This window comes from Barbus barbus, assembly GCF_936440315.1.
Source record: "Barbus barbus genome assembly, chromosome: 8".
Classification (NCBI taxonomy): Eukaryota; Metazoa; Chordata; class Actinopteri; order Cypriniformes; family Cyprinidae; genus Barbus; species Barbus barbus.
In genome coordinates this window covers 19,198,829-19,213,702 of record NC_136736.1, presented here as the reverse complement: position 1 = coordinate 19,213,702, position 14,874 = coordinate 19,198,829, and the positions used below count along the sequence as shown (strand labels likewise).

Genomic DNA, 14,874 nt, shown 5'->3' with positions numbered 1-14,874 from the left:
CAACACTTGTAAATCCTCTTTGTTGCAGACATTGTATATATCTTCAGTAATGGCAGACAACAGCTTCTCACTCAGGGCTGTGTTTATGCTAATAGGGCAGAGAGCATGATGGTCAAATGGGCGGGACTTTTTCCCCTCGGTGACGTGCACAGAGGGAGAATCTGAAATTGCTAGTTTGGAGAGACTGACTGTTCATGATTTACTGGTTTTATAAAAAAATGAGTTGGTGGATTTTTAACATTATAGGCTGGTTGTATTCACACACTGCAGCCACACAACTGTGTTCAAACAGCTTATAAAAGTGATTTTTGCATAATTGGGAACCCTTTAAGGGAACACCTTGAGTGACGAGAGAGAAGGTTATAGAGAAAGTGGAAAATGTAAGAAGAGAGAAAAAGAGAGATGTTAATGGTTTGGGCGGCACCCCTGGCGTGCACAGTACTGGTGTTTCTGCCCAACACCTCCACTAGTCTGATCGGTGCATTCCATCCTCCTAGCACACAGCAGCACAGCCACTCCTGCAAACCACGGGAAATCTGCTGGAGAAAGAAATCTGGGAGGAGTAACTGTGAATGTGTGTGTGCTTTTGTGAGTTTAAGGGCATGTTTACTTGCCTCTCCCAGACAACTTGGGGCAAGAAGGAGTGGAGAGCAAAAGGGGCAAAACTTGGCCTTTCTTTATGTCGCTCTCCCTCTCTCTCTCCTTTACAGATTGTCACCAGGAGTACAGAAAACATTCTCAGGGATTTCCTGCCATTCAAAACAAAAAGCAGGTCCCCCCTTCTTTCCCCTATCACTCCCCCCGTCGGCATGTTAAGGTCGGAACTGTGCAGCAGCTGAGTGCGAGTGCTGATGTGCACTTTCCAGGTCAGGGGCGGAAAAAGGCTCCTGAACCCTCTTGATTGCTTGTGCTGCTGTGTGTTCTTCCATAGCTTGCCACTTACTCACCTCCAGTTGCACACAAAGAAAGGGAAACGAATAACATTAACACCCTGAGAATAACCTGTGTGAGGCTTTGAAGGGTCACATTTCCCTTTGTGCTCAGTGATAAGTACTGGATCTTCAGTGATTCAACTGCCTAGATCAGTATATGTTAACAGGTTTTAGAACATGTACAGAAATGTCTAGAACACATTCTGTGCAATTGACTGTGCGATTGCATGCCTTAACTTATTATACGTTATAGAGTGTGCCAGTACCAATTTAACACATGCCTCTACAACATGAGCTAAGTACACTTACACTATTGGTAGATCATTGAATTAAGTGCTGAAAGCTTGCTAGTGTTTGGTTTCACATTCAGGTCAATGATGAGACACTCGTTGTTTGTCCTATTACCTCTGTATTATATACTAATTAATTAAAAAAATAAAAATAAATCATATATACACCGACTTGAATACACCTCTTGGGGGACAAAAAAAATGTTAGGGTGATACAAATGTTTTCATACCATAATGAAGAAGAAGAAGAAGAAAAAGAAGAAAAATAAACTCATGAAAAGAACAAAACTTAAAAAAAAAAAAAGAATAAGTTCTTTATTATTGTTTCTTCGAATATTTTTTTTAAAAATTGATTTATGATGTATTTATTCAAAAAACAGTTCTTTCTGGTCCTCGAATCTGATTGGCTGATAAGTGTGATATTCAAGTGATAACAGAAGCTGTTTCACCGTTTGTATCACTTCGATTGCAGTTTTTCTCACAATGGGTGTCATGATGGACACCCAAATCCACTATAATTAAAAAATAATAATACTGGTTTTGTGTCACGGAATGTAGTTTTAAGAGTTTTTAGGGTTAGGGTTGTGTGGAATGTTCTTGTTTAGACTTCAAATATGCGTTTTGTTAATAAAGATAACATCTATTTGAAAATTTGCTTCAACATTTTTGGAGATGTGAGCTCCAGGACGTCAGCGGGCATTCAACGCTTATGAACCCGCCAAGAGCAGCCTCACCTCGGCCAGCTCTTCTGAAATTTGTCGCTGACTCTTGTCTCTTTAGGGGTTAAATATGAGATATAATTAATTTTAGATAAATCTAACTGGCAGTCTCATCAATTTGTTTTCTCTCAGGTACACCACCAGTGTAATCTTCATTGTGAAAACTTCTATATCACTCTCATCAATGTAGTCTATAGTTACAATAAAAATGTATCTTGACTTTATCTAGTGGTTATTTTGGGGTATAGTGAAGAGTGGGTTGTACCCCCTTGGGGTAAAGGGCCCCCGTAATGTTTTTTTTCCCCAAAAATAACAACTAGATAAAGTCAAGATCAATTTTTATTGTAACTATAGACTATGTTTTTGTACTGAGGGTGAAGCTGAGGCTGTGTTAGAATCCATTTGCAGAAGTTTAATGAGGAACAATTCAACAATCCAAATCGTGAGGAAAAAATCAGAGTCGTGGTCACAGGCAAAGAAGTCAAAATCACAGTATTCAGTCCAATCGGCAAACAAACAAGAGGGTAATCCACAAGGCAAAAATCCAGAGAAACAGGCGATAAATCGTACACATAGCAATACTTCGCAAGGTCTGTTTGGCCTGGCCTGTTTCGCCCACTGCTGGCGTTACAGAACACCCCCCCCCAGGAGTGCCAGGAGGCGCTCGACGAGGGCGTCCCCTTGGTCGTGGTGCTGGACGATCGGGTCTGGCTCCATGATCTCTCCTCAGGTCCATAGCCCTCCCAGTCCACCAGATATTGGAGCTGACCCCCTCGACGTCTTGAGTCCAGCAACTCATTCACCTTGTATGCTGGTGATCCGTCTATATCCAGCGGTGGCGGTGGCTCTTGGTTCTCAGCATTGGGGTCAGCATTCGGGTGGACCGGTTTGAGGAGTGAGACATGGAAGGAGGGAGAGATCCGGTAATTAGTAGGAAGCTCAAGCTGGTACGTAACCTTATTAATTTAATTATTTTAAATGGGCCAACATACTTGGGGCTGAGCTTCCTGCTCGGTAGCTGCAGTTTGAGGTCCCTCGTAGAAAGCCAGACCCTTTGTCCTGGTTGGTAGGGAGGGTGTGGGCGACGGAGTCTGTTGGCCTGGAACTCTTGTGTTCTGATGGCTCTCTGTAGGCGGACATGGGCACTGTCCCACACCCTCTCACTGCGCCTGATCCAGTCATCGACTGCAGGAACTGTTGAGGGTTCACCTGACCACGGGAACAAGGGGGGTTGATAACCCAAGATGCGCTGGAAAGGGGTCATGCCAGTGGAGGAATGAGTTAGGGAATTTTGGGCATACTCAGCCCATGGAAGGAATTCAGCCCACCGGTTCTGTTCACGACTGCAATAAGTTCTGAGATACCTGCCGATCTCCTGGTTCAACCTTTCCACTTGGCCATTTGACTGTGGATGGTATCCTGATGTGAGGCTTACATTGATGTCTAATTGCTTGCAGAAGGTTCTCCAAACCTGAGAGGTAAATTGGGTTCCTCTGTCAGACACAATATCCTCAGGTAAACCATAGACTCTGAAAACATGGTGGAATAGTGCTTGAGCCGTTTCCATGGCTGTGGGGAGACTTGAGAGGGATCAAGCGACAGGCTTTAGAGAAGCGATCAATAATTACTAGTATGGTGGTGAAACCATTGGAGAGTGGCAGGTCTGTGACAAAGTCTATGGACAAGTGAGACCAAGGACGTTGAGGAATTGGTAACGGTTGGAGGAGACCAGAAGGTAGTTCCTTGGGGGTCTTGGATTGAGCGCAAGTTTGGCAGGACTTGACATAGGTTACCGCATCCTTGGTCATCGATGGCCACCAGAAGGAGTTCTGTAATAGACGGAGAGTGCATGAAATTCCAGGATGTCCTGAGCTCAGAGATGTGTGAACCCATTGCATGACTCGGAGACGTAAGCCTTGAGGCACAAAGTGTTTATTTGGGGGACAGTTGTCTGGTGGTGGTTCTTGCTGATGGGCTCGTTGGATCTCTTCCATAATGTCCCAGGTTACTGGAGCAATGATAACAGATGGTGGAAGAATAGATTCAGGTGTGACATTGCCTGTTGTGCGATCATGACATCTGGACAGAGCATCAGCCTTACTGTTCTTGCTGCCAGGTCTGTAGGTGACGGTAAACTGGAAACGGGTGAAGAATAACGACCAACGGGCTTGACGTGGATTCAAGCGTTTGGCACTCTTGATGTATTCTAGATTTTTATGGTCGGTGATAACTTGGAACGGATGGACTGCTCCCTCAAGCCAATGCCTCCATTCTTCTATCGCTGCCTTCATAGATAAAAGTTCTTTATTGCCTACATCATAGTTGCGCTCAGCAGAAGTAAATTTTCTGGAGAAGAATGCGCAAGGGTAGAGTTTACCTGGTTGACCATGACGCTGTGAAAGAACGGCTCCAATCCCGCAATCAGACGCATCTACTTCTAACACGAAGGGAAGGTTGGGATCAGGATGCTTGAGAATTGGGGCTGTGGTAAAACTGTTCTTGAGTTTTGTGAAGGCTTGGGTAGCTTCTTCAGTCCATCTGAGTTTTGATGGTTTGCCTTTTAACAGTGATATTAGGGGGGATGCTATCAGACTGTAGTTACGAATGAAGCGTCTGTAGAAGTTTGCAAAGCCGAGAAATCTCTGAAGTTCTTTTACTGTAGTGGGTTGAGGCCAGTCTGTGACTGCTTTGACCTTAGAGTCATCCATTTCGACACCTTGATGACTGATGTTGTACCCAAGGAAGGATGTTTGTTTGACATGAAACTCGCATTTCTCGGCCTTGATATATAGCTGGTTATTCAGCAGGCGGGAAAGTACTGTCTTGACATGTTGGATATGTTCAGGTTCAGACTTGGAGTAAATTAAGATGTCGTCAATGTATGCCACTACACACTGGTTCAGTAGATCTCGGAAGATTTCATTGATGAAAGACTGGAAGACGGCTGGGGCGATAGCAAGTCCATATGGCATGACCAGGTACTCATACTGCCCCCTAGTGGTGAGAAAGGCAGTCTTCCATTCATCACCCTCACAAATTCTGATCAGGTTGTATGCACTTCTGAGGTCAAGCTTAGTATAGATCCTGGCCTCACGTAGTTGTTCCAGTGCTGAAGGAACCAATGGAAGGGGGTAGCGTAACTTGACAGTCACATTATTTAAACCTCTGTAATCTATGCACGGCCGTAAACCTCCATCTTTCTTTTCCACAAAGAAAAATCCTGCGGCAGCTGGTGAAGTGGAGGAACGGATAAATCCAGAGTTCATGGCTTCTTCTATGTAGTCTTCCATGGCTTGAGTCTCGTTGCGTGACAGAGGGTAGACTTTGCTTTTACGAGGCATGGCATTGGGTAACAAGTCAATAGCGCAGTCCCATGGTCGATGAGGTGGTAACTGTGTGGCCTTAGTTTTACTAAAAACTTCACTAAATTCATCATAACAGGAAGGTATCTTAGTGGTTTGAGTAGTGTTAGAGCTTTCGGTGCTTCTCGTCAAACAGGGCTGTTTGCATGCAATGGGTTTGGCAGAATCTAGACCGATGGGTTAGTTCACCATGATGCCAGGACAGAACTGGGTCATGAACAGACAACCAGGGGTAGCCAAGGATAATTTCATGTCTGGGGGAATCAATAACGTAGAATGAGATGGTCTCTTGATGGACTAGTCCAACAAATAGTTGAAGTGGTTGGGTTTGGTGGTTGATGCCATCTCCTATGAGGGTGTTGTTAACAGCAGTGATCTTGATGGATGGAACACAGGGTTGAGTGGGAATGTTGAATTTGCTAACGATGTCCTTGTGGATGAGATTCAGGGCAGCTCCAGAATCAATCAGTGCTGTTAAATCAATGAAAGTACTTTCAGTAGATATCCGAAAAGGAAAAGTCAATGATTTGGTAGGGAGGAAAGAAAATTCTCACCCGGGTAGTAATCTTGGTGTTTCTGCGGGCTTTGTGTGGACATGCTATGCTGTGGTGGCCTGTTTCACCACAGTAGTAGCACAGATTGAGTTGGCGTCGTCGAGGTCTCTCCTCTTCAGTGAGTCTCGAGAATCCCAGTTGCATGGGCTCCTGGCTAGGCATTTGAGGAACATGGCAGAGCTGGTGTGTGACTGGAGCGCTGACCTGTGATTGCTGGACAATTTCTCTCTTGGGAGCATTCCTCATAAGGTTATCGATCTTAATAGCGAGAGTTATATATTCAGTAAATGAACAGTTTTCACCCTTGCAAGCCAGTTCAGTTTGTAGGTCGAGGTTCAAACTTTGTCGAAATACAGCCTTTAACGAGATGTCATTCCATCCACTCTGAGCAGCGATATATTTATATGCATATAATTTATATTATAAATAAATATATTTACTATATAAATTAGTTTTCCCCGAAATATATGCATGCATGTGTATTTATATAATACATATACACTGTACAAATACATATATGTTAACAAAAACTTTTATTTTGGATGTGATTAATCCGCGATTAATCGTTTGACTGCACTAATACCACTCTAAAAAATGTTGTGTTAAATACAAACCAGTGCTGGGTCAAATATGGACAAACCCAGCAAATGGGTTGTTTTGACCCAGCAATTGGGTTACTACCCAGTAGGTTGGGTTAAACATTTAACATTTAACCTTAATATATTACCTTTTATGGTAAGGCAAGGGTAGATCAAACTTTAAAATGTCATGTGGTGTGACTCAAAACTTATTTATATTTATGAATAAACAGAATGAATAGAGTATAAAATATGTTACTACTTTATACTTGTTGGTTTTATATAACATTTTTTAGAATCCTTAAATTTAAACTTAAACCTAAAATAGTACAGTAGTTTTTCAAAAGCATGTGAAACTAACATAAATGCACATTTCACATTAATTTTTTTCTTTTGTTTCAAGTGGAAACTATTATACTATCATTTACCAGTTTGTCAAATCATTTTCAAGTTGCTGTAGCAACAATTGAAATAATAATAATAATAAAGTAGTTTTTTTCACCCTGGAGATGGGCAGTTTTTTATGACACCAGGTGGCATTGTGAGAGGTCCGGTCAGGCCTGGTCTTATGACAGCAAACATAGGTTGTGTAGCTGAACTGTAACTTCAAGTGAAGGCCAGCCCAATTATCCCCAATCAGACTCTTAACTGCTGCGGTCTGGGGGTGGGGTGCAAAGCTCCCTGAAGGGCTTAGCCTTCATTACTGGGCAGCACATCCTGCACATGAACTTTCTTTCCCCCTCCTTATGCTCACTCTCCTCTGTTTCTACTCTCATGCCCCCTTGGCTTCATTGTGTGGTGTGCATTGATACAGCAAACAATCAAACAGACAAACCTAAAGCACATGGCAAAGGCCACTGAGCTAGGCAAATCTGAGCCGTTCTAATAACACACAAAGAAAACATGGTGGAATTCTTAACTGCAGAATAATGTCACATGGGCCAGAGGTAGGAGGACAAGAAGCGTGTGCGCCTACGCTTACAGATGATGGGATATGTCCCTCTACCTCCCCTCTCAAGAGAGAGGAGAGACAGATTGGAGCAGAAATCAGCTCAGGTAATTTTCCAGTAGAGAGACAGTGATTACTGCGTGCCTCTCTTGCGGCCCACAGGAAGTTTCCTCTTCACTGGCTTAATGTGTTTGTGTGTGTGTGTGTATGTTTAGAGGAGGGCATCAAATGCTTGCCGCTGTCTTCAGTCACCAGCTGATTGGTTGTTGGCCTCTGTGGGCTAGTAGCAGATCTGAGCAGAAACCTTCCTTGCACACAATGCACAAAACACACTTATCAGCAGTGGCATGGTGAGAACAGAGAGAATCTCAGTATGACTAAGGCTAGATTAGAAGAGTTCAGTGTGTCTCTGGAGTGGATGATGGGAAGGTGTGGTGCCTGTAGGTGTGCTTGCGCTTGTTCTTGTCCGGACAGGAGTGGCATCAGGGGGCCGTGTGGTGGCAAAGAACTCTGTGTTGTGACAGGTTGTGCCTAATCTGCCCTGAGAACGTTCTGTCAGAAAGGGAGGATGGACAGCAGGCGTGTTTAATTTTTTACGGCACATTCTAGACCACATATACAATTTTTATTGTATCAGCAACAATTGTATGCCAATTGTAGGGAATGTTTATTTAAGTAGAAAGCATTTGAAACAAGAGAAAGTCTGCAAATGTTTAAAGGTACTCTTTTGAAAAACTCCCTGTCCTGCATTCGTCCCAATTATGAAGGTCTATAAAAGGGATTTATGGTATAAATTGAATATCAGCAGACTTTAATGTTGAAAGGCTCATCTTGACTGAAGTGCACTGCTGATCTTACCTTTACTCAACTCACTGCCGAAGGCACCAAAAAGTCTCCACACGTTGGAAACTGAGTCAAACCACATCAATCAGGACACTCATTCCTGCTCCACCTCTTTTTTCTTACACCTTGTCTGCTCTTTTCTTCTGTGTGCAATTTTTTCTTCATCTTAGTTGTCTTTTCCCTTCTTGTCACACTAGGAAAGAACTCCTGTAGATGGCAAAAGCAACAAACCCACAACTGACTTATACATTATATATTTTTTGGGACAAAGGCGTTTATTTGAGACACACTCAAATGGTTCAGAAGACATGTCTTAGTGTCTCATCTCCTTCATTAGCTACAAACCCTGCCTTCAATCTCAGGTGCTTATCAGTCATATATAGATCACAGAAGACCACACCGACACACACACACACCCCATCCTATCGTAATGCATTATTATTATTATCTGCTGAGTCTCGGCTCTGTAAAATGAGTTTTCCTGAACTCCATTAAAAGCAGTGCTTGTCGATCCCCTGGGTCAGATTTGCATGCACCGCTGCAATGCGCCTCAAATGGAAGATGTCCTTCCTCAACTCTCCTCCCCCAGCCTCATCTGGGACAATAAGTGGACATATGACATTTTACAGAGACCCTCGTTTTCTCTGCTTCACTGCTGTCCCACCTCCCTCCTGTTCCTCCTCCCCAGCCACTCCTGGCCCAGTCATCAGAGAAGGGAAAGAATATTGCGAATGACACCACCAAATCAGCAGTAAATAGCGGGTAATTTGATTGACATCTGGAAGGCTGTCACGGGCCCGAGTGGACTGGCAAGCAGTTAGTTGAGTACAGAAAAAGTGGCTTTCCAAGTAAATCACTTTTTGTCCAGTGGGGCCTGTAGCAGATTATAATTGCTTGTCCTTCCCATCAGTACAATTTCTCCATTACTGTGTGCAGCAGCGTCTTATTGAAAACCAGGTTGTCCCTTAAAAATTCACATGCTGTCACAGGTCAGATGAAAAATGGCTAAATATGAGACACATTTCAGAATTCATTATACCGTATGTGCTGTTTTCTATTAATGTCCTTTCAAAATTTTAAATGAAAAGAAAAAGGTTAGAGAGTAAATCCTCTGATTAAATACTGAGTGGAGAAGAATTTGAACTGTTTATACAGACAGTCGTAGTCAAAGTTTTGCCTATTTAAAGAAAAAAAAAAACACAAAATCTTTTTATTTGCTTGGCGTTTCCTCAAGTAATACTTTGCTCAAATTTTAAGGTGTTAATATTATGTCAAGAACCATATAACACATTTGCCAATAAGATGTCAATACTATACAAGCAAAGTTATCATAAATGAGAATTCACATCTTTTAAAGAACACATTTTTATTTTTCTATGTTACAATACTTTCTGATGTCCAAGTGTAATGTCCAGAGTTAATTTCATTGAAAAGTGTAAACACTGTGGCTCTTCCTCTTTCAAAAAATAGGACTGTTTGTTTAAGCATCATGACCAGAGACCTACAGAGTTTAGTTAGACAGGATTTTACCTGTGTATCGCCGTTGTAACTAACACTGAATGGCTAATATCCTCCCAGGCAGTTTATTGTCTCTGTCACGGGTCAGAAACAGTCATTGTTAGGGGCAGTCGTGGCCTAATGGTTAGAGAGTCGGACTCGTAATCCAAAGGTTGTGGGTTCGAGTCTCGGGCCGGCAGGGATTGTAGGTGGGGGGAGTGAATGTCCAGCACTCTCTCCACCCTCAATACCACGACTGAGGTGCCCTTGAGGCACTTCCGTCCTTCCGTCTATGTGAGACGATGGTGTAGTTTCCAGAAACTTTTGTCCTATCTGCATTTCCTAGAGTGGCTGAAGAGACCAACTCTGGAATGGCAGTCTTTACCGCAAGTGCTGCAAGCGAAAGTTGAAGCCTGCTGGGGGTGTTTCTCTCTATCCTTCCTCCTGGTTCTCTTCTGGGCGAGGTTTGCGTTTCTGGCCTCCTCAGCTTTCTGCACGCCCAGCCTGACAAGGAGGCGCCAGGACGTGCGGTCGTCTGCGCAGCTCTCCCAAGTGCTGACACTGATGTCAGACATCTTCATATCCTTTTTGCACACATCTCTGTAGCGGAGGCAGGGGCGCCCTGTGCGTTGTGAGCCTTTTGCTAGTTCGCCGTACAGCAGATCTTTTGGAATACGGCCTGGATCCATCCTTCTGACGTGGCCGAGCCATCTAAGGCGCCTCTCATTGAGAATGGCTGGCATGCTGTACAAGCCGGCGTGTTTAAGGACCTCTGTGTTGGGCACTTTGTCCTGCCACTGGATATGCAGGATGCGTCGCAGGCACCTCAGGTGAAAGTTGAGTTTTCTCTCGTGTCTGGCGTACGTGGTCCAGGCCTCGCTACTGTAGAGAAGTGTGCTGAGCGTGCAGGCCCGGTATACCTGCAGCTTGGTCTTCTCGGTGAGGTTTGGGTTGTTCCAGACTCGCTGATTCAGCTTAGCCATGACTGCTGCAGTCTTGGCGATCCTGGAGTTTACCTCTGCATCAATGGAGAGCACGCTAGAGATTGTGGACCCAAGATAGGTAACGTTCTCTACTACTTCCAGATTTTGCCCATCAATCACTATTTCTGGAGGGGAGTCTGCATCTAGGGCCATGACATTGGTTTTCTTGAGACTGATGGTCAGTCCAAACTCCCTGCAGGCGTTGGAGAAGCGATTTACTAGCTGCTGCAGGCCGTCTTCCGTGTGCGACGTCAAGGCTGCGTCATCTGCAAAGAGCATCTCTCGGATGAGGACCCCTGTGACTTTAGGCACTAGCGCCGTAAGCCCTAGTGTGGAGGGAGACTCCCTCGCTGCAGTCCTTGAAGGCGTAATGGAGGAGCATTGAGAAGAAGATTCTGAATAGTGTAGGAGCAAGAACGCAGCCCTGTTTCACGCCGCTGCTGACTGGGAAGGCCTCAGAGGTCGCGCCATTGAAGAAGACAGTGCTGTACATGTTCTCGTGGAAAGAGGTAACGACGGCTAATAGTCTTGGAAGGCGGCCAATCTTCTGCAGTAATCTGAAGAGCCCGCTCCTGCTGACCAGGTCAAAAGCCTTCGTCAGGTCGATGAAGGCTGTGTAGAGGGGCATTTGCTGCTCGCGACACTTCTCCTGCAGCTGGCGTAGTGAGAAGATCATGTCTACTGTGGACCGGCCGGCTCTGAAGCCACACTGGGACTCTGGATAGACGCGTGAGGCAAGGGTCTGCAGACACGCTAGGGCAACGTGAGCAAATGCCTTTCCAACGATGCTCAGGATGGAGATGCCCCTGTAGTTATTACAGTCGCTGCGGTCTCCTTTGTTTTTGTACAAAGTGACGATGTTGGCGTCACGCATGTCCTGGGGGATGTGGCCCTGTTCCCAGCAAAGGCAGAGGAGCTCGTGTAAGTGCTGCAGCAGTACAGGCTTCCCACTCTTCAGGACTTCTGGGGGGATGCCGTCACTCCCGGGAGCCTTCCCGCAAGCGAGACAATACAAATCCATAGTGGGTGGTGAATCTAGCTCCTCCATGACTGACAGATCTGGAATGGCGTCAAGAGCGGTAGTTGTGACGATATTTTGGGTTGCGTGTAGCTCGAGGTAGTGCTCCACCCAACGCTTCAGTTGTTCTCCCTGGTCTATGATGACTTTGCATGCCTTGGACTTGAGGGGTGCGTTCTTTGTGGCTGTAGGGCCTGTCGCCTTCTTGATGCCCTCGTACATCCCCCTTGCATTCCCGGTATCTGCAGCTGTCTGTATGCTGCTGCAGAGATTCAGCCAGTAGGTGTTTGCGCAGTGGCAGGCGGTCTGCTGGGCGTTCTTTCTGGCAGTCCTGAGGGCGTCAAGAGTACTTGAGCTCGGAGCAGCCTTGTAAGCCAGGAGGGCTTTCCTCTTCATCTCAGTCACAGGCTCCATCTCCTCCCAGGATGCCTCATACCAGTCGCCGTTCTTTCGCTCCTTCCTCCCATAGGCGGCGATGGCTGAGTTGTACACAGCATCATGGAGGTGCGACCATTTGGAGTCAATGGAGTCATCCCTTGGTGCTGTCTCGGTGAGAGCCGCTTGCAAGTTGCTGACGAACTGCTGAGTTTTCTCTGTATTGTTTGTGCAGCATGTATTAATGCGTAGGTGTCCCTTCTTCTTGGAGTGGTGCAGCTTCTTTGGTGTTATTCGCACCTTACTGGCCACGAGAGAGTGGTCCGTGTCGCAGTCTGCACTGTGGTAACTGCGGGTGAGGAGGACGCTCGCAAGGTCCGCGCGCCTGGTGATAACAAGGTCGAGCTGGTGCCAGTGGCGGGAACGCGGGTGTCTCCATGACACCTGGTGGATGTCCTTGCACTTGAATAAGGTATTGGTCACGCAGAGGCCGTGGAAGCAGCACATCTCCAACAGGCGCTGACCATTTTCGTTGATCTTGCCCCTTCCGTAAGAGCCGAGGCAGGTAGGCCAGGCCTCATGGTCAGCTCCCACTCTAGCATTGAAGTCTCCGAGCAGGTACAATCCTTCATTGCTGGGTATCCTGGATATTACTTCACCCAGTGTCTCGTAGAACTGGTCTTTCTCCTCTGGGGTGGAGCAGAGGGTTAGAGCATACACGCTGATGATGTTGGCTGGGCCAGAAGAAGTTGGCAAGTGAAGGGCGAGTATCCTCTCAGTGCCTGAAGATGGAGGCTCAATGTAGGCGACGAGCGTGTTTTTCACAGCGAAGCCGACACCAAGCTGCCTTGGTTCGTCCGACGACTTCCCTTGCCAATAGAAGGTGTAGTTGGCTTCCCTGATAGTGCCGCTGTCAGCCAGTCGAGTCTGCTGCAGACAGGCAATGTCGACGTTCAGTCTGGAGAGTTCTTTGTCGATGACAGCAGTCTTTCGTGCGTCGTCGACCAGTTGAAGATCAGGGGTGAGTCCAGGGCACAGCTTGCAAAACAAAGAGCTGGGGTCTTCTTTTTCATTCTGTGTGTTTTGCCTGGTGCGGAATTACGCCTGCTTGTTGAGAAAGTTCTCTAAGCTCCACGCACCCAGTGAAGCAGGCAGGACGTGGCGGGACAGAACCTTACTGGCTGGGGGCTGCCCAGCTTGTGGCGGGCGGTAGCTGTCCAGTGAGATGCAATGACCTCTCCCACCGTCGGAAGTGACCCCTGGCACTCGATTCCTACGCCAATCGGATGAGCTTATCACAGGTAACTGCCACTTCCCGTGTTGTGCCGCCACCTTGTGGCGACGCTGGAGTATCCTCTCCAGTGGAAACTACGAAGCCTGGGCAGGGTAGTATGGAGAATCAGCTGTTGCCCATGCAGCAGACTCCCCCTCTCCGCGCAGCTGGTGGATCCAAGGGAAAGGCGAATGCCGATATAGCTTGGCACCAGCGGCGTCGCAGGAGTTGCCGGAAGGACATTGAAGACAGCGTCGGACCGCCTTTGGGACTCCATCTCCGGATTTGAAATCGGGGTTTACTCCCCTAGCCTTCCCATGGGTGGGTATAGCCGCAAGGCAGCGGAGGTTTAGGATTGGAGTTTACCTTCTCCTAGATGGGCTACCAATCAAGGTTAACGAGCCCCATCTGCTCGAAGCAACTGGTTTTGAGGTACCAGAAACCCGCCTTCACCCCTTCTCCTGTTAGTTAAAACGCGGTCTGCCGGGCTTAGAAACTGAGCCACTCGGGAAGGCCAGGAGCTGGATTTTGGTTGACAGAGGCTATCTGAGACGCACGCCGTTTGGCCATTTCTAGAGAAGTGAGCGCTTATCTCCCACTTCCACCCCGGCATTATCAACCTTGGACCACAAAAGTTAAATCTAATGTAAATCTGTAAAAATGCTACACTGTAAAAAGCGATCAGTTGACTTTACTTAAAAAAATTGAGGAAACCCTTTGCCTTGAAAACATTAAGTAAAGGAAATTCATGCATAATTAAAAGAAAAAAGTTGAACTTGACAATTCTGAATTACATTAACAAATAAACAAAAGAAACTGTGTTGTGCTCACTTTTTATTTTAAATTGGACTAACTTAAATTCATTAAATTGCGATTACTTAAAATTGTTAATCTGAGTTCTGTCTACTTAATTAAATTAAGGAAACCCGTTGCCTTGAGAAAATTAAGTAACCACAACTTATTGTATTTGTGTAATTACAATTCACTTGAGACTGATTTGTTGTAATCTTATTTTACTGATTTCTTTCACATTGAAGGCTACTAATACAATTTTCAAAAATGCTAAATTGTTCAAAACAGACTGCACACAAACATTTCCATGAAGAATTGTCAAAAGCAAGTCAACTCACCCTTATTTATACATAGCACTTCATACACTACAGATGGTGTGAAAGCAGCTTTACATTGTTAAACAGGAAAATAGTGTCAGTAATGCAAACAAAATTCAGTTATGCAGTAAAGCAGCTCTAAAAAGAGGACAAAAGTAAACAGTCAGTAGTTCAGTTAAAGTCAGTTCATCGTTGATTCAGTGATGTCATCATCATCCAGCTCAGTTCAGTTCCCTTCAAATAGTGTCTCTGCAATCAAGTCATTAATATTCCCAAAAATTAAGTGTCCCCAAATAAACAAGCCAAAGGTGACAGAAATGAAGAAAAAACCTTGGTAGAAAGCAGGCTCAGTCGGGGAGCCAGACGAACCAACATCATCGAATTGTCATCGT

The 14,874-nt window shown here is 45.5% G+C and overlaps 1 protein-coding gene across 2 annotated transcripts in view; it reads left to right on the top strand.

The window, feature by feature from the left end:
- LOC306873494 (zinc finger protein basonuclin-2-like) overlaps positions 1-14,874 on the top strand; it is a 206,933-nt gene that overhangs the window by 26,322 nt on the left and 165,737 nt on the right. The window contains exon 1 of one of the 2 annotated variants that reach the window (XM_079422826.1): positions 7,405-7,491. The exons of the other annotated variant lie outside the window; for it this stretch is intronic. Within the exon in view, the coding sequence (XP_079278952.1) occupies positions 7,420-7,491 (72 nt within the window). The 5' untranslated portion in view covers positions 7,405-7,419. Of the gene's footprint in view, positions 1-7,404; positions 7,492-14,874 lie in introns of those variants that run through there. 2 annotated transcript variants of the gene reach the window in all.